The 23,276-nt window shown below is 40.0% G+C and overlaps 1 protein-coding gene and 2 long non-coding RNA genes across 5 annotated transcripts in view; 2 read left to right on the top strand and 1 right to left on the bottom strand.

Moving 5' to 3' along the window:
- Nucleotides 1-16,241, top strand: part of LOC141509268 (uncharacterized) — a 28,253-nt gene extending 12,012 nt beyond the window's left edge. The window contains exons 2-3 of the long non-coding RNA XR_012474627.1: nt 14,605-14,667; nt 15,148-16,241. This is a non-coding gene — a long non-coding RNA (uncharacterized LOC141509268). The remainder of the gene's footprint in view (nt 1-14,604; nt 14,668-15,147) is intronic.
- Nucleotides 1-23,276, bottom strand: part of MMEL1 (membrane metalloendopeptidase like 1) — a 69,670-nt gene that overhangs the window by 21,683 nt on the left and 24,711 nt on the right. For all 3 annotated transcript variants that reach the window (XM_074218669.1, XM_074218670.1, XM_074218671.1), the window contains exons 3-12: nt 23,154-23,231; nt 21,046-21,105; nt 15,129-15,290; nt 13,565-13,645; nt 10,215-10,310; nt 7,572-7,690; nt 6,356-6,421; nt 5,029-5,163; nt 4,062-4,151; nt 177-334 (exon numbers count right to left, since the gene is read on the bottom strand). In XM_074218669.1, the coding sequence (XP_074074770.1) occupies nt 177-334; nt 4,062-4,151; nt 5,029-5,163; nt 6,356-6,421; nt 7,572-7,690; nt 10,215-10,310; nt 13,565-13,645; nt 15,129-15,290; nt 21,046-21,105; nt 23,154-23,231 (1,045 nt within the window). The remainder of the gene's footprint in view (nt 1-176; nt 335-4,061; nt 4,152-5,028; nt 5,164-6,355; nt 6,422-7,571; nt 7,691-10,214; nt 10,311-13,564; nt 13,646-15,128; nt 15,291-21,045; nt 21,106-23,153; nt 23,232-23,276) is intronic.
- On the top strand, nt 16,251-19,553 carry LOC141509269 (uncharacterized). Its single transcript, XR_012474628.1, has 2 exons — nt 16,251-18,439; nt 18,538-19,553. It is a non-coding gene; the product is annotated as an uncharacterized LOC141509269 (long non-coding RNA).

Below are 23,276 nucleotides of genomic sequence, written 5' to 3'. Positions count from 1 at the left end.
AAATGTTGGTGTTGGAAATCTGGAGCACTGGATGCTTGAAAATCACCCAAGATATACGGAGAGGATATCACAGAAGGAGTAAAAACAAAGTAACAAGGAGAGACTGAGGCTGATGAAACCAGAAATTCAAAGCCATCACAACTATGTTGCTGAGGGCTGACCATGCCCAAGCTCACCTGGCTGGGTACCTTCTGATGATGTCTTGAAGATTCTGGAGGTAAGGAACTCCATACACCACCACCTCCTCATTCTCCAGGATGTCAATGTTCACCGAGGACATGACAATTTGTATAAAGACAGTCCAGTTGAAGTTCTTTGAGATAGGGTCACAGACCTGATGTGGTATAATAGAAAGAATAATGGCTTTACCATTCTCCAATTGACAAAAGATATGCAAAGGCAATTTAAAGATGAGGAGATCAAAGCAATCCATAGTCATATGAAAAATTGCTCTAAATCATTACTTATTAGAGAAATGCAAATTAAAGCCTCTCTGAGGTACCACCTCACACCTCTCAGACTGGGCAATATGACCAAAAAAGACAATGATAAATGTTGGAGGGGATGAGGGAAGTCTGGGGCACTGATGCATTAATGGTGGAGCTGTGAATTCATCCAATCTTTTTGGAGAGCAGTTTGGAGTTGCACCCAAAGAGCAACAAAAATGTACATATCGTTTGATACAGCAATACCACTACTGGGTCTATACCCCAAAGAGATTATGAAACAGAGTAAAACCATCACTTGCACAAAAATATTCATAGCAAGCCCTGTTTGCGATGACAAAGAATTGGAAATCAAGTAAATGTCCTTCAATTGGGGAATGGCTTAGGAAACTGTGGTATATGTATGTCATGGAACACTACTGTTCTATTAGAGACCAGGAGCAACGGGAATTCAAGGAAGCCTGGAAGGATGTGATGGAGAGTACTATCTGTATCCAGAGAAAGAATTGTGGAGTTTGAATGAAGACCAAAGACCATTACCCTTAACTTAGGGGAAAAAACATATCTTATTATGTAATTTTGCTATCTCTTAATACTTTATTTTTCTTCCTTGAGGATATGATTTCTCTCTTATCACATTCAACTTAGATCAATGTATACCATGGAAGCAATGTAAAGATTAACAGAATGCCTTCTGTCATCTTTCTCAAAAAAAAAGAATGAATAAGCAACAAGAACAACAGAGTTGACAATTTAAAAATAATTAATTACATACAAGTTATAAGTAGTACAGCAGCTAGTAAAGTAAATAGAGCTCTCTCTGGACTGAGGGGCAGAAAGACTCATATTCCTGAGTTCGAATCTGGCTTCAGACATTTATCAGCTGTGTGACTCTGGGCAACTCAGTTTCCTCATCTGCAAAATGAGCTGGAGAAGGAAGTGACAAACCACTCCAGGAGCTTAGAAAACCCCAAATGGGGTCATGAAGAGTTGAACACAACTGAAACAATTGAACAACAACAATAAAAACAACTACCACTAAGTAGTGTAAATGGATGATTAAGTCAGAGAGAAGATAACTGGGGTGTTTATGCTAAGGGGGATTGGGAAAAGCCTCTTCCACGAAAAAAAGACTTTTGAGTGGAATCTTGAATAATCAAATTAGCATTTTGCATCATGTTTTAAGCTTTACAAATATCATCTTATTTTATCCTTACAACAATCCTGAGAGGTAGGTGCTTTTGTCATTTCATTTTACACTTGAGGAAACTGAGGCAAACAGCAGTTAAGTGACTTGCCTCAGTTTGCACCATTCATAAGGTCTTCATGATTCCACATCCAACAATCTTTTTTTACTGAGTCTCCCTCTGAAAAAGACTGGGGATACTAGGAGTCAGATAGGAGAAGGGAGAGTATTCTAGTTCAAAGTTCCGGAGGTGGGAAATAGAATATCTGATGGGAGAAATAGCAATTAGCCAGTGTCAGTGAAAGGGAGTAAGCAAGATAAGAAGTAAAGTAAGATATTGGGATGAAGAGATAAAGGACTTTTAATGCCAATCAGGAAATTTATAATTGGTCCTGAAGGTAATGGGTAACCACGGAAGGTAATGGATTTAAAGTGTGGTTTGTTCAGACCTCCATTTTAGGAAAAAACAGTTTTGAAGTAAATGGATGAGGTGAGAAGAGACTTGAAGTAAGGATATGATTTCTCTCTCATCACATTCAACTAAGTTCAATGTATACCATGGAAACAATAGAAAGACTAACAGAGCACCTTCTGTGGGGAGCAGGAAGTGAGTTTAGGGGAAAAATTGTAAAACTCAGGAAATAAAATGAGAAGACTGCTTCACTGGCAGGTGACGAGGGTGCCCACATGGTGCCCTAGACAATAGGTACTTCATGCATGATATGTAATTGTTGGCCTTGGAGAAATCTTTTCTCTCCCATGTGTCTGACTTTCCTCATCTGCAAAATGAGGGACTTACATGAAAATCCCATTCCAGCTCTATTCTTCAATCAATAAATGAAGGGCCTACTATGAACTAGGTTCTGTGATAGATACTTGGAATGTGAAGACAAAACTGGACCAGTCCCTGGCTCCAAGATACTTACAATCTATTGGGTATGAACAGATGATAGTAGATACTAATGTTATACTCCAATAGAACAAAATTTTCATGAGGGCAGGAGCTCTGAAGTTTCTGTCACAGTATCCTGAATTTGGCAGAGTGTTTCATATATCTAAAACCAATTATTATGTACCTTATTGGCTTCTAGGCATTGTCTTAAATGCTGTAGATACAACAAAAGTGTAAAAATATTTTGCCCTTAAGATGCTTATATCCAGGGGGAAGAAATCATGGGAACAACAAAATAATAAGAAAAAGACCAGATCCACTAGGGTCCATCTCAGAAGGAAGAGATTAAGATTAACGGTGCCTCCAGAATGGTGTTTTACAGAAGTGGAGGCAGGATTTTAGCTGAAATTTGAAGGAAGACAGAGAAGTAAAGAGGAGGGCACAAAAAGGGAAAGAATTCCAGACATGGGGTTAGCCTTTGAAAAGGGATAGTTAGGAAATAGGATCATGTGCCAGAAGGTCAATGTCAGAGAAGATCAAAATGGAAGGGAGAGGCCATAGAGGGCTTTAAAGGTCAAATAGATGATTTTTCATTTGATCCTATAAGCAAAAGGGAGTTTCTGGAGCCTACTGAGTAGAAATGGTCTTCAGATAGACTTGAGGGAGGCAGACCCACCAGCTATGGCACTAGTCCACTTATGAAGTGGTGAGGGACTGTTTCAACTTGGCATCCAAGATCCAAGAACACAAGAAGACAAGGGGATATATTGGAGAGATATTGCAGAAGTAAAATCAAGGGATGAGGTGACAGTGGGATTAGATTAGGAAACCTGGGTGAGTGGGAAAATGGTGGTACCCCAGCTGACCTGTCTTTCTACTGCCTGATCCTGACCCAGTATCTTCCGCCTCCATCCATGATCAAAATAAAGACTCAGATAGATATCCAGGATGAGATGTTCAACAACATTTGGAGATGTGAGACAGAAGGTCAGGGCTAGACAAATAAATCTTAGCATTATCTTCACAGAGATGATGGTTGAATTCATGGACATTCAAGGTCATTAAGTGAAATATAGAGGGAGAAAAGAAGATGGCTTGGCATAGAAACTTGGAGGATGCCCAATGTTAATGAGTAAAACCTTCACCAAGAAGACTAAAGAGAGGTCAGACTGGTAAGAGAACCAGGGCTGCCATTAAATTAAAAAAAAGAGTATAAATGTTCATGAAGAGGTCATGAAGGATGAAGACTGAGAAAAGGTCATTGGATTTGGCAATTAAGAGATCATTGGTAAATTCAGAAAAAGCAGTTTCAGTTGAATGATGAGTTCAAAAGATAGGAAGAAATTTTTTTTAAATGACAGGAAAGGACCCAGTGGGTGCTCAATAAATAAATGATTAATTAATTGAAATATATTCAATGAGCCTCCAGTTATCTATCTTTTTCTTTTTTTTGTTGGTATAAATATGGCATATATCATCCCCGATCAGATAATGCTTCAGACAGAAAGATGAGAAACTGAGAAAGTTGCAAATTTACCTTGAAAGCAAAGGTTCTCTGGAGCTGAGATATGTTCATTCTGTGATAGAGGAGAGTGACATCATGTCTTTCCTCTTGAGGTAAAGTGGCCTGGAGGGGAGATTTAAAAATGGGTCACCAATGGTGGGGGCAATTTCCTAAAACTGTCCAGAAACATATACCCAAGAATCCACAGGTCAAAATCTCCATGGTTTCTCTTTGCTCCCCCCATGCAATCCCATGATCCTCAGGGGAAATTTAAGTCAGGCATAGGATCTAGCACAGAGATAATAACTGATAAATGTTTTTTGGTTGATTAATTAAATTCTGGTCATTAATAAATGTCAAATGATAGCCCTTCTGGAATGCAGTGTGTAAATAATATGGCAAAGGGCACTGACTCTGGATTCAGAAGTCATGGGTTCAATTCTCACCCTTGATGCTCCTTAAAGTGACCTTGGATAAATAACATTAGTTTTTCTCATTTGTGAAATGAAAGGCTTAACCAAATGGTCTTTGAGCATATTCATGTTCTCCATCAAGGATTTTGTTAGAGCTAGGAGGAATTTTAGAAATCATCTAGCCCCTATCGCTTAATTTATAGAGGAGTAAACTGAGGTTCAAAGAAGTAACTTGTTCAAAGTCATAAAAAGACTCAGTAGCAAAGTATGATTTCCAACACAAATCTTTGGTCCTACAATACACTTCATCTTTCTCACATGAACTCTACTTTTCTTCTCTTGAAGACAAATCCCACCCAAACATTTTCCCTAGTGTTCCTCAAGACTAGACTACTCTACTTCCTCATCTCTGACTTCCTTGACCTTCAAGTAGCTACAATCTTGCCTTTCAAAACCTTTCCCAGACCTGCTTTTGCCCCTCTGCAGCTACACCCAATTTGTCCTGTCTTTGTTATCTCCAACCCTCTGAGGGCTAAGATGCTTAATAAGAATTGTTTGATCTCCCAGGCCTTAATGTCAATACTCACATTGGCAATTTCAGTTTCAAATTTCATCACCAACAACATTTCATTCTCCACAAAGTCATCATCTTTGGTGAAGTTCAGATCGGCCCGAATCATCTTAGCTACATTGATCATGAACTGGAAGTATGCTTCCCGCACCTGGGACAGAAGAGAGACATAGATGGGTCAGAAGAGAAATAGGAGAAGCAGAGACACTCAAGCAGAAGGTCCAGTCCCACCCAATGTCCAAGTTTGAGTTTTTATACCTCATCTCATTGGCACACACATCCACCAGCCTAAGGAAGCTTCAAACTCCACATTTAAGAAGATCCCAAGATTTAGAGTTGGAAGAGACCTTAAGAGATCATCTTTCCCAATCTTCTCATTTGACAGGAAGAAACTTAGTTTCAGAAAGAAGAGAGGGCTGGGTCAAGGGCAGAGTGCTTTTAGGGACAGAACCAGGATTAGAACTCAAGATCTGACTATAGCTGGGACTCTTTCACTCCATCCTGCCCCAGGTATTATGAAAAATTTCAGAGGTACAGGAGGGAATGTGTGACTTAGAGCCAGAAGAGACCTTTGAAGTCCTTTGAAGTCCTACTCCCTTATTTTATAGATGAGGAAAATGAGATTCAGAGAAAGTAAAATATGTGTTTAGGTTACATCATTTGTAAGTGGAAAAAAAAAATTGAACCCAGGTCCTATGGCCATAAACTCAGGGACTTTTCGTTATATTTTGTGCACTTTTCATGAAAGATCCTTAAATGGAATCTGTTCCAGATCTTTCATTTTCAGAAGAAGAAATAAAACTAGAGAGGTATCTCAACTGTCCTCCCAGTGGGTAAGGAAGCCCTTTAACAGAATCCCCAGCCAGGTCAGCTGGAATCTAGTCAACTGCATCCACCAGTTTCTTTTTATAAAGGTTTTCTTCTTATGAATGAGGGAATTTCCTGGCAATTTCCAGTCATATAGTTCTACACATAGGGGAAAGACATGAATTTGAAGTAGAAGAGAGGGTTGGATGCCAACTCTCATTGTTTTACAATTGGAACAAGGGCTTATTTGTGTGATAGAAATCACTGGCAGCACTGGCGGGTGGAAAGTATTTTGTGTGTGTGTGTATACATAGGGATAGGACTATCTTCTAAACATCTGTGTTTCAGGGCAGCTGGGTGGTACAGTGGATAGATCACCAGTCCTGGAGTAAGAGGACCCAAACTGTGTAACCCTGGGCAAGTCACTTAACCCTATCTCTCAACAAAACTAAACCAAGATCAAGCAAATAAACAAATAAAAACCACACATCTATATGCATCTCCTCAAGGAACCCTTGATGAAAGGATGCACTGACCCTTTGGTAATTGCCACTGTTGAAGTAGTAGTCTCTGGAAGGCATGCCCAGTGATGGTTGATCAATCTGCAGACCAAATACAGGAGAAGATGTGAAGTACAACCCCACCCACCCCCACAGCTGATGACCATACTGAGAGTGATCCTAGAGGAGGAGGACTGAACTCAATTCCTCTATTGCCCCAAGATAAAGTTATTAGAGGGCAGCCCTTTTCAGTCCATCTATGTTGTGTCATGATCCGATCAATAAAAGGGCAGCTTGCTTTTGGTCAAGAGTTCAGAATGTTAGAATGATGATGATAGCAACTGACAAAGGCTTGCAAAACTCCATACATATATTTGACCCTCAAAATAATCCTGAGATGTAGGTGCTACTACTAACTCCATTTTATATATGAGGAAACTGAGGCAGACAGAGGTTAAGTCCTTTGTCCAGGGTCACACAACCAACAAGTCTGAGACTAAATTTGAATTCAGGTCCTTCTGACTTCAAATCTGAATGCAATCACAAAGATGCAGTATGCTTTGCAAACCTTAAAGCTCTATAGAAATAGCAGCTTCTCTATCCACTTCCTTTCAGGGAAGACAATTAGTATGCCAATAAAATGAATTGCTCTGCTAATTGCCAGGGGAAAATAATTAGCAAGCCAATAAAATTAATTTCTCCTTAGTTTTCTGTTGCCACAACTAATTGCCTTGACTGATCTTTAGTAAATAAAAGCATGTTTGATTTCCAGTGAGTGACTCACAGTTTTTTGTAGTTTGGAGCTATGTCTCTCCTAAACCCTCCTGGACTTCTGTAATACAGGTTGGAAATCAGCTTTGGGAACAGAAGATTCCACTCTAAAATACATCTATTTCCTTATTAAGGGAAAGGGGCCACTACTAGCCACAGGGCCTTCATAAGAGGATCATTCCCCTATGCCCAGCAGAATCAGAAAAAGAGTGGTGAGGTTTCTTTCCCAGATCCCAGTAGCTGTTTTTTCAAGCTCAAGTTCAGATGGACCATTAAAGATTCTGCTCTGTGTCTTCCTTGTCTAAAATCCCCATCAGATGATGGGTTGGGTATTTGGGAGACCAAGTCCCCAAACCACTGACAAGAGGTTGAAGGTAGTTCCTATAGTAGAATGCCTAGTCAGTGGGCACCATGCCAACTGGCCTAGTCAGCTAGGTCTCTTTCCCTCTTAACTGAGCTGAGGGACCAGTGTGGTACTTACATAGATGATGTGGCTTCTGGAGTCTCTGTCATCATTCCAAACAAACATGTCAATAAGGAGCCGTTTGTTGAACTGGGAGTTCATCATTGAGAGCTTTTCTTCCATGACCCAGTAAGGTTCTAGGAAGTTGAATTCATAGATGTTAGAACTATGAAGGACCTTAGAACATAGGATGTCAGAACTGGAAAGAATCTTAGAACCCAGAATGTTAACCCTAGGAGGAAATCAAAATAGAGAATCTCAAGCCAAGAAGGACCCTAGAACTGACAATGTCTGACTAAGAGGAACATTGGAATTGAGAGGGACCTTAGAACCTAGAATGTTAGATCTAAGAGGAAACTTAAACAATGTCAGAGCTGGGACAGCACTTAGAACAGAGAATATCAGAACTGGGAGGAACTCTAGAACATAGACTATTAGAACTGGAAGAACTTAGAACAGAGAATATAAGAAGTGGGAGGAACCTTGATGATTAGGTTTGCCCTAGGGAGCTGATGCTAGATTTGGGTGAGGAAGTTACTGTGCTAAGTTGCCAGTCTCACTTTTTCCTCCAGAGTCATCTGGGTTCAGTGGCCAGATATGAATCAGAATGACTGGAGATGGCCCTGGATGTTAGACAATCAGAGTGAAATGACTTGCCCAAGGTCACACAGCTAGTAAATGGAAAGTGTCTGAGGCTGGGATTCAAACTCTCATCTTCCTGACTCCAAAGTCAATGCTTTGTTCACTACACCAACTTATCAGGAGGAACCTTAAGGATATGGGATACTAGACCTGAATAAAAATGACAAATCTGGGGTTTGAGAGCATAGACTATCAGATCTAAAAAAATTAGAATTTTGAATGTCAGGGTTGGAGGGGACCAAAAGACAGAAAATTGCTAACTGGAAGGGACTTTAAGACTTTTAAAACATCAGAGCTGGGAGCACAGATTCTTAACCATTTTTGCAACATGGAACCCTTTGGCAATCTGGTGAAACCTATTGACCCTACTTAGAATTGTGTTTTTTAAATGCATAGAATCACAGAGGAAATCAAATATATTGAAGTAAAGATTTCATCCCCCACCCCCATTCAATTACACATATCCTGAAATCTATTCATGGTCCCCAACCCCTGTTTTGAGAAAATATATTCTCCTCTTCATATAGTCTGCTCTTTTTTATACCTGAAAGTTGAGGAGTAGAGAGCATATATCCTACTCTTTATTATCATTTGCTGTGGAGAAGAATAGAAATGAGAAGAAAACAACATTATTCCTGAGATGAAGAGAAATCAAGCCTTGCATGGACCAGTTCAATCTAACTTAGTGATACAAACATCCATTCAATACTAAAGTGATTCATCAAGGAAATTTTATGGAGAATTTCTGAGATAAAAAGAAGACAACAAAGTTTACAGTTCCAGAGTCTTGTTTCCTTTACTACCTGGAGTTTTAGGTGTGTGCTGACTGTTTCCATCACTAATTGTGCATCAGTAGGAGATGGTTTATGATTGGAATACTTTGTATATTATGTGCTTACTTGGCATTTTTAGTAAATGTTTTGGTTAAGACTGATTGACTATTTTATTAATGGGGAAATACATCATTACTCAAGAGTTATAATGTCAGTGAGAATTCATCCATGAGCCATCCTAGGATTCTGTGAAAATAGGACCTTGTGGTTAACTCTCAGGAAGCACCAACCCTTACTTGTCAAAATGGGTGTAGAAGGGATGAGCAGGTCAGCCCCTGCCCAAACTGGAGAGATCTTGGGATCTGTGCCTGTCCAAGCTACAGAAATTAACTTGCCTCAGATTTGATTATGGAAGAAGCTTAATTTCATACCAAAGTTTCCAATTCCATATTCAGGGCCCTTTATAAGGATAGAATTAAAAGAATTTAAGACCTACTAATTATCAATGTCCTTATATTTTGATATGGCCCATTTCCTTCCTTGGCTTTTCATTTTTCCTTATTATAAACACATTTTATACTTCCACTTTCCCTATAAAGCAGAGAAAGAATAGATAGAAAAGCATTTCTTTTGTTTTGGCTTTGGTTTTGTCTCCAACAAATTAGGGAATTAGACTATAGATCTAATGACTAGGGCTCATTCCCCTTCACCAGTCAGGGGTGGGGAGAGTCTTGAAAAGCTCCATCGTTTTGATGGATTGTGAGAAACAAGTCTACCAATCTTTCTTGCAAGCACCAATAGCTCTCCCTAGCCTGAGGATAGGGGTGGGAGAAGAGTCATCTGTCTTAAAGTCCTGGGAGCAGAGAGACAAACCATAAGTAAACACTGACGTCTTATTTTTCAGAGTATATTCTTATACCTTTCTATCACTTATTGACTCTTATAAATCATTTTATATACATTATTTCATTTTATACTTATGGAATCCCTGGGAAATAAGTTGGGCAAATATTATTCTTTCTGTTTCATAGATGACAAAACTGAGAACTAGAGAGAAGAGATGAGGAACCCAAGTCCTTTGACTTTAATGTGATACTCTAGGAAGGCTCAATGTTGGCCCTGTTCCAAGTCTAACAGGACCACTCTTTTTTTCCCTCCAATTTTCCCTTCTTTGCCAGGATAGTTTCCCAGATCCAGGGAAAGATGCTGTTGGTAGAAGGGCAAGAAGATAGGGAGTCTCACATACCTCTGACTTCTTTCCAATTGTCAGTAGCCACTGGCCAGTCTCCCACAATTTCTAGGATCTTTAACAGGGGCTGTGAGTCCCGTGATTCAATCAGACCTGAAATTGGAAATGGTGATACACATCCAAACACCCAGGAATTGTAAAGGAACAGGAGCCCATCCAAAATCATGAATGGCTCAAGTACTATAAATATAAACATAGAAACACCAATGCAAAGAGAGACATCTAGTTTGCAAAATGTGAATAACACCCAACAGACATGAAAATACCAAAAGCACATAGAAACACACATCATTAAATGAGATAAGATTTGGAAAATTCTTAGCACAGTTTCTAAATAGAGTAAGTATTCGGTGTGCATATATTCTCATCTCTTATTCCCATATAGCACTATACCATGTAAAGTTATAGATACATATGATACAGAAAAAACAAGTATAAAAATAAAACAAAAGTACAACATACACTATCCTAGAAATATGCAGAACCCAATAGAAAAAGGCACAGTGAATGAAAGAGCCAAGAGGCCCCCAGCCCACATACCACCCCTTGCTAGGCACTGCCTGAAGTATTGTGGGTACAAAGATGGGCAAAATCATAGTCCCTGCACTCTAGGAACTCATAGTCTAATAGTGGAGACAGCATGGAAATAAATAACTACATATAAGCTACATACAGAGGGCGTGGACATTAACCCTAGAGAGGAAGGTTCATCAGGGGGACTCAGAGGTGATTTGCACAAAGTGTTTTTTAAGCTGAGTCTTTTTAAAAAATTTTTTAATTTATTCCTATTTTTGTACAAATGATGTTTTTTATACAGTACTAAAATATTCTTAAGAGTAAACATAATATCCCCTCCCCCCAAAAATATAGACCCACATAAAGTAAAGGAAAATGAAAAATTATAATAATAATAATAATAATAATAATAATAATGATAATAATTGTGGCCAGGTGGCAGAGTGGACAGAGAACCGGCCCTGGAGCCAGGAGCACCCGGGGCCAAATCCAGCCTCAATCATCCAACTGTGCAGCCCCGGGCAAGCCACCCAACTCCATTTGCCCTGCACCCCCCAAAATAATAATAATAATAATAATGATGTGCTTCAGTCTGTGTTCTAACACCTCCAGCTCTGTCATGGGTGGATCACACTCTTTATGATAAGTCCATCACAAACGATACTTCCATATTTTTCCACTGTTGCCATTGCGGATCTCAACTCCCTCCATTTGTACTTCTCCACTACCATATACTATATTTTCTCTCTCCTTTCACTCTGTCACTCTTCTTAAATGTGCTGTAGGGTGGCTGAGTGGCACAGCAGACAGATCCCCAGCCCTGGGGCCAAGAAGCCTCCAGCCCACATACCACCCCTTAGGCCCATTATCCACCTGGTCCTGTGGTCCTAGACAGGCCATCCAATCCCAGCCCCTTGCAAGAAGTAAAAAAAGAAAATTTATTATATCTGACCACTCTTCCCCATGGTCTACCCTCTCCTCCATCACTCACAGTTCCTCCCTTCCCCCTTATCTCCTTACTCTAGATGTCTATACCCCATTGAGAATATATGCTGTTTCCTCTCCGAGCCACCTCTGATGAGTGCAAAGGTTCCCTCATTCCCCCTCACCTTCCCCCCTTCATTGCAATAGTTTATTGTAATAAAAACATCTTATTATATGAAATATCTTAACCTATTCCACCTCTCCTTTCTCTTATTCTCATTAAATTTCCCTTTTGGCTATTGACTCCATTTTTACACCATATCATATCTTTAAATTCAGCTCTCTCCTGTGTTTCATCTATAAAAGCTCCTTCTACCCGTTGAGTTGAGTCTTGAAGAAAACTAGGAATTTTTGGAGGTAGAGGTGAAGAAGGAGGCATTCTAGGTACACAGCACAGTGATTACAAAGGCACAGAGGTGGGTGATGTTGCCTAGGAACAGGATTTAGGCAGTCTACATGGAAGGTAGAGACCCCAGAGAAGAATAAAGTTTAAGATCAGAAGGTGCCAGGTTATATACAGCTTTAAAAGTCAAACAGGGGGGCAGCTAGGTGGTGCAGTGGATAGAGCACCAGCCCTGGAATCAGGAGTACCTGAGTTCAAATCCTGTCTCAGACACTTAATAATTACCTAGCTGTGTGGCCTTGGGCAAGCCACTTAACTCCATTGCCTTGCAAAAAAAAAAATAATCAAACAGGGGATTTTCTATTTGACACTAGGGGCAATAGGAAGTCAATGAAGTTTCTTTAAAAACCCATAATACAACAAAGAAACACACAGTGACATTATACACATGACACTGGGGCAGCCTGGGCGTATGAGAACCTGAATTCAAATCTGCCTTCAGGCACTTAACTGTGTGACCCTGGGCAAATCTTTTAACCTTGGCTGCCTAGAAAAGGGGGAGAATATGAGAGAGACAGAGACAGAGACAGAGGAAGAAGAGGAAGAAAAAGAAGGGAGAAAGAAAAGGAAAGAAGGAAGGAAGGAAGGAAGGAAGGAAGGATGGATGGACATACAGAACAGAAACAATATAAAGAGAAACAAACAGCCTGGCATAGATACATAAATAGATCTGAAACAATCAGGGTACATGGAAACATAAAAACATAGTGACATAGAAACATAATCTAAACCACAGAGGAGACATAGAGAAATATATATGAATACAATGTAGACAGTAATTCAAAAATACTGACAGGTACACAGAGAGAGAGGCCTAGGTCCTTTTCCCTCTTTCCCTCCCCCTCCCCACCCCTTCCTCTCTTGCATCCATTCACTGTTTTTTTTGACTTGTATTTTCATATAACTCCATAACTGCCAAAGATAAACCTTGCCAGGGTCACTTCTGCAATTATCTTGAAACTTTAGAAAGAACTTTGTATAATCTCAGAGATAGGCACCAAATATATCATTGACCTCATGTTCCAGAAGCAAATGGAACCCGAGCATGATCACACAGCAAGTCTAGCTCTCTGGACTCCCATATGGTCCCCTTTCCCCTTCCAGCTGCTCCTGAAGTAAGATGCAGTCACATTTGGCCTCTGCATCTCAATGTCTGAGTCTGATGCCTCAATGGAGTTTGAGGGAGTAGCCCAGGGCCACAACCAATGACTCTACCCTTTTCCAACCTCTGACCTGCAATGCTTGTGGGTCCCCAGGTCTCAGCAGAGCTAACCCAAGGGAGATGATGGGGTAAAAGGGATAGCCTGGATCTAGCCTCAACTGTAGTATCAGATGTTGATTGTCTCTCTTACCTAGCTCCTCTCCATTCTTTTCCGCAGTGCTAACACAGCATAGCCTAGAATGACCCCAGACCCAAAGCACAGAAAAACCAGACATTGCTTACTTTCATTCATGCAGGAACTATAGAGCATCTTTGCTTTCTGGACGGCATTCCGGTCTCCCTTTTTAGGGGTCTCCAGCACACCTGGGGCAGAAGGGAGAGCACAGCTGGATGGGGGCCTTAGGAGGAGACAACAGAGAACCCTGGTCATTTCTGCCTGTGATGTAGAGCAGGCTTAGGAGTGGGTTAGTCCTTGACCACAGCAAGAAGGCTAGAGACTTGGGAGAGGTCAAAGTCTGTCGTCCAGAAAATACATCTCCCATTCATTGCAGAAGTCAAGGATTACAGGTGTGGAATGTTGTGTATATCACAGAATCAGCAGATTTGTGGATTAATTGTTTTTCTGAACTCACTTTTGGGGTCTCTTTTTATTTTCTTATAAAAAATGTTGTTTTGGGTAGGAAAGTAGGAACTAATAAGAAAGAAAGAAATAATGTAGGAACAGAAGTATCAATAAACCAGAAATAAAACCTGTTCTCTCTAGCCAGTCCAGATCACAGCTGATGAACACATAAGATATCTGTCTGATCAGTAAGCTAGTTCAGTCTGTTGGCATTATGAGAATAGAGAAAGTATGGGGTGACAACTAAATTCACTTCTGCTGTGAGAAGGAGGCATCTCCTTATCTTCTAAACATCTCTTACTACTATGGGAAACTGAGCTTTATTTAGCCTTGTCTTTATTTTATCAGATCCTTAGTATTTGAAAGTATTAGAGATCTGAGATCATTGAGTTCAACACCTCCCATTTTAAAGATGAAGACATTGAGGTTCAGGGAGCCAGTTAATGATCTGGTCACGGTCTCACACAGTTCTCACAAAACAGATTTAAACCCAAGTCCTCTGATTTCAAACCAATGCTCTTTGTGCTATTAAGAATGTTTTCCTCAACTAAACTCAACGGAAGTATGTGTAATTTGAATACATCTGCCTCCAACATGTGGGATAGATTAAGTAATTTTATCTCCTGAAGACTTAGTTTGGAAAAAAAAGAACCAAAACAAAAAAAATTAAAAAATCAATTTCTTATTTCTCAAAATATAGGCGCTGAGGTGTTTTCCAGGTCTGAAGTATGAATCTAAAAATCTGAGGTCTCCCAAGTGCAAGGTAAACCCTGGTGATTTGTTAATTGAAACCACATTTATACTTGCAGATTACACCATCTTGCCATAGATTGGGCATTGGCACCTTTGTAATGGTTTGCTGTGGCCTGAAATGGGAATGTGAGAATGTGGTATTGCCACTAGTATACCATAGATAGTATGAATAAGCCAGCAAAGTGTGGTGGAAAGAGAGCTGCATTGGGAATCAGAGGGCCCAGGTTCAAAAACTACCTGAACAACTAACTAGCTTGGTAACTTTGGGCAATTAATTTAAATCTGTCTGGGTCCTCAACTGTAAAATGGAGGAGTTGAATGTCTCCCCCCAAATCCCTCCCAATTCTAGTCATATAAGAAGTGATCTACATCCCCCTCCCAACACCAAGTCACTGCTTGCCATGGGGTTACTCACTATCCATGAGTTCAAACTTGGAATTCCTGACCAGAACAATCCCTTCCACCCCTCACCTTTAAGTATGATTTCCAGTTCATCCCGCAGGTTATCGAAGATGCTATATCGGGAGCTGCTCTCTGGAATCACATGGCGGTTCATCCAACCCCCGCAGGCATACTGGTAAAAGTCATTACAAGGTTCGCTGGTGGGGTCCATGTTCTGGATGATCCTAGAAGCTGTCCAGCACAATGTCAAATATTGGAGATGATGGAGATCCTGGAATCCCAACCTGGAAGGGTCTTGACTCCAATCCCAACTGGTACCCAAATAAAGGAGATGGCCAGGTCAAAGGGAAATTGCCCTTGGTAAGGGCATTTCCCACCCCACCCCCTTTCTCCTGGACAGTAATCAGGGATGAAGAATGTGTGTGAGACAGATGGATGAATGGGTAGAGTGTGCATCCTAGGAGACTGTTCTATTTCTTTGGTTAATTAAATACTCGTGGAAAAGAGCACTGAAATCAACTGAACTCTGAGTTAAGTAGAAAATGCATTTATCCTTATTAATAATAGCATTTCTATAGTGCTTTAAGATTTATAAAATGTTTTGCCTACATTATCTTATTTGATTCTCACAATACTTCTGCAAATTATCTTCTCCCTGTTACAGATGAGGAAACCAAGGCTGAAGGAAGTTCAACAGCTTTTCAAACAATAAATCAACAACTACCAAGACAGGATGGATTAATCAGTGTTTATTTAAGCAATGCTAAGGTCTGAGATTCACTTTCTCTGGCTCCTTTCATCCTGAACAAATAGCCTTTTCACTTGGGAAAATGACCCTGCAGCATCTCCACTTAAGAAGTGACTTCTGAGGTATGAAAACTGTGTGGGAAAGATTCTCATAAAATCATAGAAAGAAGAGAGTTAGGGGTTGGGGTGGAGTATTGTAACATGGTTAGAGGACTGTGCCTGGAACCAGGAGGGAGTCAAATTGGGACAAATTTTGTCATTGATACTTATTATCTGTGTGACCCAAAGCAAGTCCCTGCGATTCTCTGAGCCTCAATTTCCTTATTTGTGATTTGAGAGGGTAAGGCTCGGTGATCACTAGGGTCTCTTTCAACTCTCAATATATTATAATAATATTATATATATAATATTATAAAATATATAATATAAAAATTCCACAAATGTGGAATATGTATGTATATACATATATGTGTGTATGTAAATATGTTTCTGCAAACAAAGAAATAAATTTGTAAGTATGTGTGTGTGTTTGTCTTTCTGGATGTATTGTCGTTCATTTTTCCATTGCTAAAAGATACCCTTTGTGTGTATATTTTTATTTTTTTAGGTTTTTGCAAGGCAATGGAGTTGAGTGGCTTGCCCAAGGCCACACAGCTAGATAATTATTAAGTGTCTGAGGTCATATTTGAACTCAGGTACTCCTGACTCCAGGGCCAGTGCTCTATCCACTGCACCACCAAGCCATCCCTTGTTATTTTTTCATATTCTCATACCCTATACCTTGAACCTTCCCTCATAAAAAGGGGGAAAAACCTACTTAACCATTATCAAAGTACAAAATAGTCAAGTCTGACCATATCTATCATAAGAAGATGGTTTGATTCTAGACTTCAAGGGCCACCACTGGCCATCTAACCCTGCTCTTTCACTTCACAATTGAGGGGACTGAGGTTCAGAGAGATCAAGTTACTTACCTAGAATCAGAAAGCTAATAAATATCAAAGGCTGGATTTGACCCACTCCTGATTCCAGGTGCATCCTTCTCTCCATTATACCTTCCCTCAACCCCCCCATCCCCAACCCCAATCTCTCTCCTGAAACTTCCCTTGATCTTACAAAGATCTTCCCCTAATGGTTTTTCCCCAGTTAGCCCCTGGGATCAAGTCTACTTCCTGACTGAGGATGCTTCAGGGTTATTGTTCCAAATGAAAATCCTCTTTATGCTGGATGAGAGATGGAGACAGAGAAAGTCAAACTCAGTTCTTACTATATGTTTAATAGATACTGGTTGGCTGATTGCTTGGGAAGGAAGCAAGAACTCAAACTTACTATGTATCAGGCAGTGGGTTACACATTTTATAAATATTACCTCATTCAATCTTCACAACAGTCCCAGGAGAGACTTTTATTGCTATTAGGACTATGATTAGGGTTATTGTTATCATTATTCTGATTTTACTGTTGAGGAGACTGAGACAGACAGCTGGTATATAGCTTGCCCAGGATTACTCAGCTGGGTACTGTTCTGAATGTGGACTAAGTCAAGTGACACACCTTGAAACCTTTGAAGATTTTATTTTCCCCCCAAGGCAATGGACTTAAGTGACTTGCCCAAGGTCACACAGCTAGTGTCTGAGGTTGAATTAGAACTCGGGGCTTCCTGACTCCAGGACCAGTACTCTATTCACTGAGCCACCAGCTGCTCCTGAAGATTTTATTTTAAAACCTAACTCCTCTTATCAACTTTTCTTCTTTTCATTTTCCCCTCAAAACCTATGTGCATATGTTTGTGTTGCATTTCATCTTTCCCTAAAGAATATAAATTCCCTGAGAACAGGAACTATTCCATTTTTATATTTCTATTTCCAGTACCTAAACCAATACTTTATATACAATTGGTGCCTAATTAATGTTTGTTGGTTGTGTGTGGGTAACTGAGGGTCCTGGATAATTGAAGTTTTTCTGTACAATTGCAGGTCTCACTGGTGTCCTCAACATGTTGATTAGGTGAACCCCAATGAGTACAATGCACCCTTCCTAATAAGTACAAAAATAACGCTAACCAACCACCAGGCTAATTGGTTTATTTTTTTAATCATGAAAAGGAATCTGAAGCTGATGACCTCTCCTTTGCTTGACACTTAGGATATCTGTTAGTCAAGCAATTGATACCTCTATGTGCCAAGGATAAGGGGGAAGCTATCAGTCAAGCAGTTGGTCAGCAAACATTTATTAGGCACTTGCTGTGTGCCAGGGATAAGGGGGAGTCATTAGTCAATCCAGGGATAATGCCAAACACTGAGAACACACACAAAAAAGGCAAAAGTATGGTCCCTTCTTTGAAGGAGTTCACATTCTGGTGGGTCAGACAACATGCTAAAAAATAAATACATACAAGATCTATATAGAGTAGGCGACAAGCATCTCAGAGGGAGGATTCTAGCATTGGGGTATTCATGAAATCTCTCAACCTCTCTCCAAAATTGTCCTGAAATATAACAAATCATAGCTCTCAAGCTTGAAGAAAACTCAGAGACCATATGATCCCACCACTTCAAAATTACAGTGGAGGAAAATGAGGCAAGGGAAATTGGGACTTGTCTAAGGTCATCAGAGGCAGGATTTTGACCCAGGTCAGAGTCAATGACCTCTACATTGTCCTCCTCATATAATTCTATTTGGCTTGATTCCCAGATGCCTTCATCTCTGATAACTTTCTGTTGCTTCCCAGAGAAAGCAGCTGACTGTTCCATTCAAACATTCCCGTCAAGGCATTATTAAATCACAGTGTTTCCAATTTCTCCAGAGAACATTAATTAGTGATCTAGTGGTGCAATGTTTTGGATAAAGAAAAGGGAGATCAAGAAATGACCAACAGAAGTGCATGTGCTTCAATGGAATCTTTGTATTATCAAGAGAAAGCATGGAACACTTTCATCATTCCTGCGGGCAAACTTATGGAAGGATTTGGACAAGAGTAACCCAGAATAGACAGACTTGGATGGATTGTCATCTGTGTAACTAATGAGAACTTCCAAATCAATGAAGTCACAACTTTATTGGGAATTCTTGATGAACTGGAAAACATCTAGCCAAGGATAATCAAGATGGCAGTCTTGGAATACTTCCATGTGAGAATGTTGAAATGAACTGAGGAAGTTTAACCTGGAGAAGACTCAGGGATCACAGTAGAACTGTCTTCAGGCCATATAGAAAGACAGATTATGGAATGGCCCATAAAAAGCACAAAGACACTCCATTAATCAGATCCAGGTTTCTCGTCTGGTTGTTCCCCATATCAGTAATCCTCTCTCTTCTTAAATCCCCCCCATCATTCCTGGTTTTCTTTGTCTCAACTAAAATCCAGTCTTTTATAGGGAACCTTACCCCCTCTTAATTGTAGCCTGTTGCCTCTCCATTATTTTCAATTGATCTTTTATATAATTTGTTTGAATTTTTTTTTTTTTAGTTGTTGCAAGGCAATAGGATTAAGTGATTCACCCAAGGTCACACAGCTAGGTAATTATTAAGTGTCTGAGACCATGTTTGAGCTTGGTTCCTCCTGACTCCAGGGATAGTGCTCTATTCACTGTGCCATCAAAATGCCCCAATTTGTTTGAATTGTGTCTCCCATATTAGATTGTGAACTCTTTGAGTGCAGGACCTGTCTTTTGCTTCTTTTTGTGATCTCAGCCCTTAGCACTTAGACTGAAACATAGTATGCATTTAATAAATGTTTATTAAATTGATTGAATGGAAATTTACTTGGTCAAAGATAAAAGAACCAGATACTTTGAATACTAATTGCAGAGACATGATGCTTCTGAAGTTCATTTCCTGAAACTTAAAGAGCATCCTCTATATTTTGTTTGGTGTTTGTTGATGAAGGTGTTTGTTGAATGAATATAATCATACCATCCTCACCCCTCACCCCTGCTCACCCTCTATGCTTCTCATTTTCTGTGAAGGCATCATTATTTTCCCATACATAGGCAACTAGTGGCTCAATGGATTAGATCTGAAAAGAGTACTAGATTAGGAAAGACCACCAAACTGGAATTCAGGAGACTGGCTCCATAGCCTTTACCAGCTACTTAAGTAAGTGATGGCAGTTTTGTCCAGGAGAGCACATGGTAGGCCTAGTGCTAGTAAATTGAAAGGCCGGATTTGAACCTAGGTCTTTTGACTCCATCTGGTGTCTCTTCCATTGGACCAGTCCTTTCCTAAGAGTTTTTTTTACTATCAACCAATCAACAAGCAGTTTTTAAGTATCTTAAGTGACGATGTTATCATTGATTCATTTGTTCTTTTATTCATTCATTCATCCATTCAGGGAGTCTGTATTGTGTTGGGTGAAATCACCTGCACAAGTAAGGACATTCAAATCAATAATTCCTGGCACCTAGTAGGTATTTAATAATGCCTGTAGGCGTGAATAATTGGGGGAGATAGCACTAGCAGCTGAGACCGTGATCTCATGCAGAAGGTGATACTTGAGCTGAGTTTTAAAGGAAACTGGGGATTTCACGAGGGAGAGATGAGAAGGGAGAGGATTCCAGGAGTGAGAGATAGTTTTTAGCAAAGCATGATTGGGAATACGAAGTGCTGTACATATGGAATAACCAAATGATAGAATGACTAGGTCATATGGAGAAATAACCTATAACAAGGACGGAAAGTAAAGTGATGAAAAGTCAGATGATGAAAGGTTCTAAATGACAAGTTTCTAAGTTCCCATTTGATTCTCAATGGAGTTTTGAGAACATGGGGATGACATTTAGAGTTGCACTTTGATAACTATAAGGAGGATGGATTGGGAGGAGATATGTGGAAGATGGATGGAGTCTTGAGATGGGGAGAGCAATAAATAAGTGCAGTGGTCTGGGATAGAGATGAAGAAAGAGTTGAGCAGGGTCTCAATTATATAGGAGAGGTCAAGTTATAGTAGTCTGTGTGGGAACCAAGACAATCAGCCACACCAACCATGACCTCTGTCAGCTCAGTAGCCAATTACCCTCCTGTCAAGCATCTTAGCTGAGATGGATTGTGATAGCCCTAGTCTGAAGTATCGTATGAGAGTAGGGGCCAGAGGAATGAGGTTACATTGGAGAGGTGAAGGGACATTCACCACCAACAGTCACCATGATCTGTTCTGAATGGTTGATCCTGCAGGCATGAGCCAGCTTAAGTTTCAATCCCTTTTTTTGGGGGGGGGGGCACAGAGGGGATGTTTATTTACCTGCTATCACACAGCCAGGACGAACACAGATTTCTCCAAAATTGCTAGCAATTGAGGGATCTGTAAAAGACAAATAAGGAAAAAAACAAGATATTCTCCTGAGGAGTGATAAAGATATTACCAAAAAGCAGTTTGAGAAGGAAGATAATGAAAGGATCATAGATTTCAAGCTGAAAGGGACCTCTGAAGTCATTAAATCCAAACTCATCATTTTACAGATAGAGTCTTAGTCATATGATGTGACAAGGCTCACAAGGGTCACAAAACTGGTGTGTCAGAGTTCAGATTTGAACCCAACCACAGAGCCACAAATCCATACTCTCTCCTTTGCTTTGCTGAGGGTGTCAGATTACACTAAAGGCATTGAGGGTGGCATCATGATTCTACAGAGCCCAGGGAAGACTCCATACGGAGGCCTTGAGTTTTGGCCATGGGAAGACACCAACTGATTCTGCTTTAGAATGGTTTAAGAGGATAAACAAAAGTTAATCAGCACAGTCTGGGCTTATGGGGCTACAGCAGAGAGTGTTCTCAAACTTAACTCCCGGACTCCACTCCATATGTCTCCCTACTAATCTGAAGCCCAGGTGTACCTCTGAAATTTTACCTTTGCTTAGGCTACACCCTCCCCTTTTTATTTCTCTCTCTTTTTTTTTCTTATCCATCCTGTAAGGTCCAGCTACAACTATAACAAATCATATTTTCTTCCCATAGCAAGGGAGGAGCTCACTTGGGATACATACAGCCTCTGAGGCCAGGGGATCAGGAAGATACTTTCTAGTAGCTTCTTATCTTAACTTTTATCTCAGTTATTTCTATGCTCCTTGAGGATCTAAAAGTATTGTCAGGGTTCCCTCTAAATTTTACCAACAGGTCAAACCCCCCATTGCCTTGTCTTAGTTATTCTTTTGGTGGTTTATTTCCCTTAAAGCTTTCCTATGAGGCCCACATTGGTCTCTCTGCTTAAGTTTTAGAATTCTTTTGGTAAAGGTCACCCAATCTAGTATAGGTGGTACAATTTTATCTGCTGGAGAGAAGCAGGATGAACATCTGCAGCTTTCCCAGCCTCATCTGCTGTCTTTTCATGTTTGTGTTCAAATTGGGCACTTCTATGGTAAGTAAGAGGCACTATGGGAATTGGCAAGACTTCTCATTTGAACACTTTGAGCCACTGGAGTAATTATTGAAGAGGACTAGACCTGGATCAAAGTTATTTCATTTATTGAAATGCAAGGTGAAGCTGGTGACAAGGTGCTTTTCCACACCTGTTGGCCAAACCTGTTGCTTGCCAGGTGTGGCAATTTGGAAGCAGGACTGGTATCCAATGGCATCGGTGGAGCTGGCATCTTGACCCTTCTCAGCAGTAGTCCAAATCAATAGATTGCCGAAATTATACTATTAAAACCATTTGTCCTCAGTGAAACTTTCCCAGATGAACTCCCTCTTTTTCTAAGCTTCCAGAACAATTACTGTTTGCACCATTTCATCTGGCATTTAATATTGCCTTATACTATTATTATTATTATTATGGTAGTACATGCCCTGCCTCTCCAAAATTGATTGGAAAACACGATCTATGCCTTAATGTTCTCTTTTCCATTGGGGAGTACCATGACTTTCACCAAAAGTGGTCAATGAATATTTTTCAATATCGATCACATTTTCGATATATCTATATCTATAGAGATATAAGATATATCTTTATCTTATCTTTTCAACCCCTCCCTAAGCTTCTTAAAGGGAGTCAAAGTCTTTTCTATTTCTTCTGTCTCCCCAACTGTGAAGTATAACCAAAACAAAGGAGTTCAATAAAGGCCTTGGACTAAAGGAATAAAGTTGGAATAAAATACAATAAGGCCTTGACTTCTCTCTCTCTAGCCAAGTCTGCCACCTAGTGGTACTTTGGGGTTATTAATTTTTTTCTGGGTCCTTTCTCATGGCAACCAGGGCCTTTATTGAGTTGTAAACTGGTAGCATTAATGGAGATTAAGAGAAGTTAGTACCTATGGCCATGATGCCCACAGAGACATTTGATGTTTTATAAATAATGCTGCTTCCCAGGCAAGCTTAGTCAGGACTATGCTTATAACAGGCAAGAAAAGGGCTACCTTTGAAATCTCTTCTTACAAAAGTCTTCTCTTCTCTTGGGTTATAGAACGAAATGGGAAAGAACAGCAGTAACTTCCCTAGGGAAAAACAGAAGACTTAGCTAACCTGAAAATTTAAAGAAT

Source organism: Macrotis lagotis, chromosome 1 (genome assembly GCF_037893015.1).
Source record: "Macrotis lagotis isolate mMagLag1 chromosome 1, bilby.v1.9.chrom.fasta, whole genome shotgun sequence".
NCBI lineage: Eukaryota > Metazoa > Chordata > Mammalia > Peramelemorphia > Peramelidae > Macrotis > Macrotis lagotis.
This window is presented reverse-complemented; position numbering and strand designations above follow the sequence as displayed.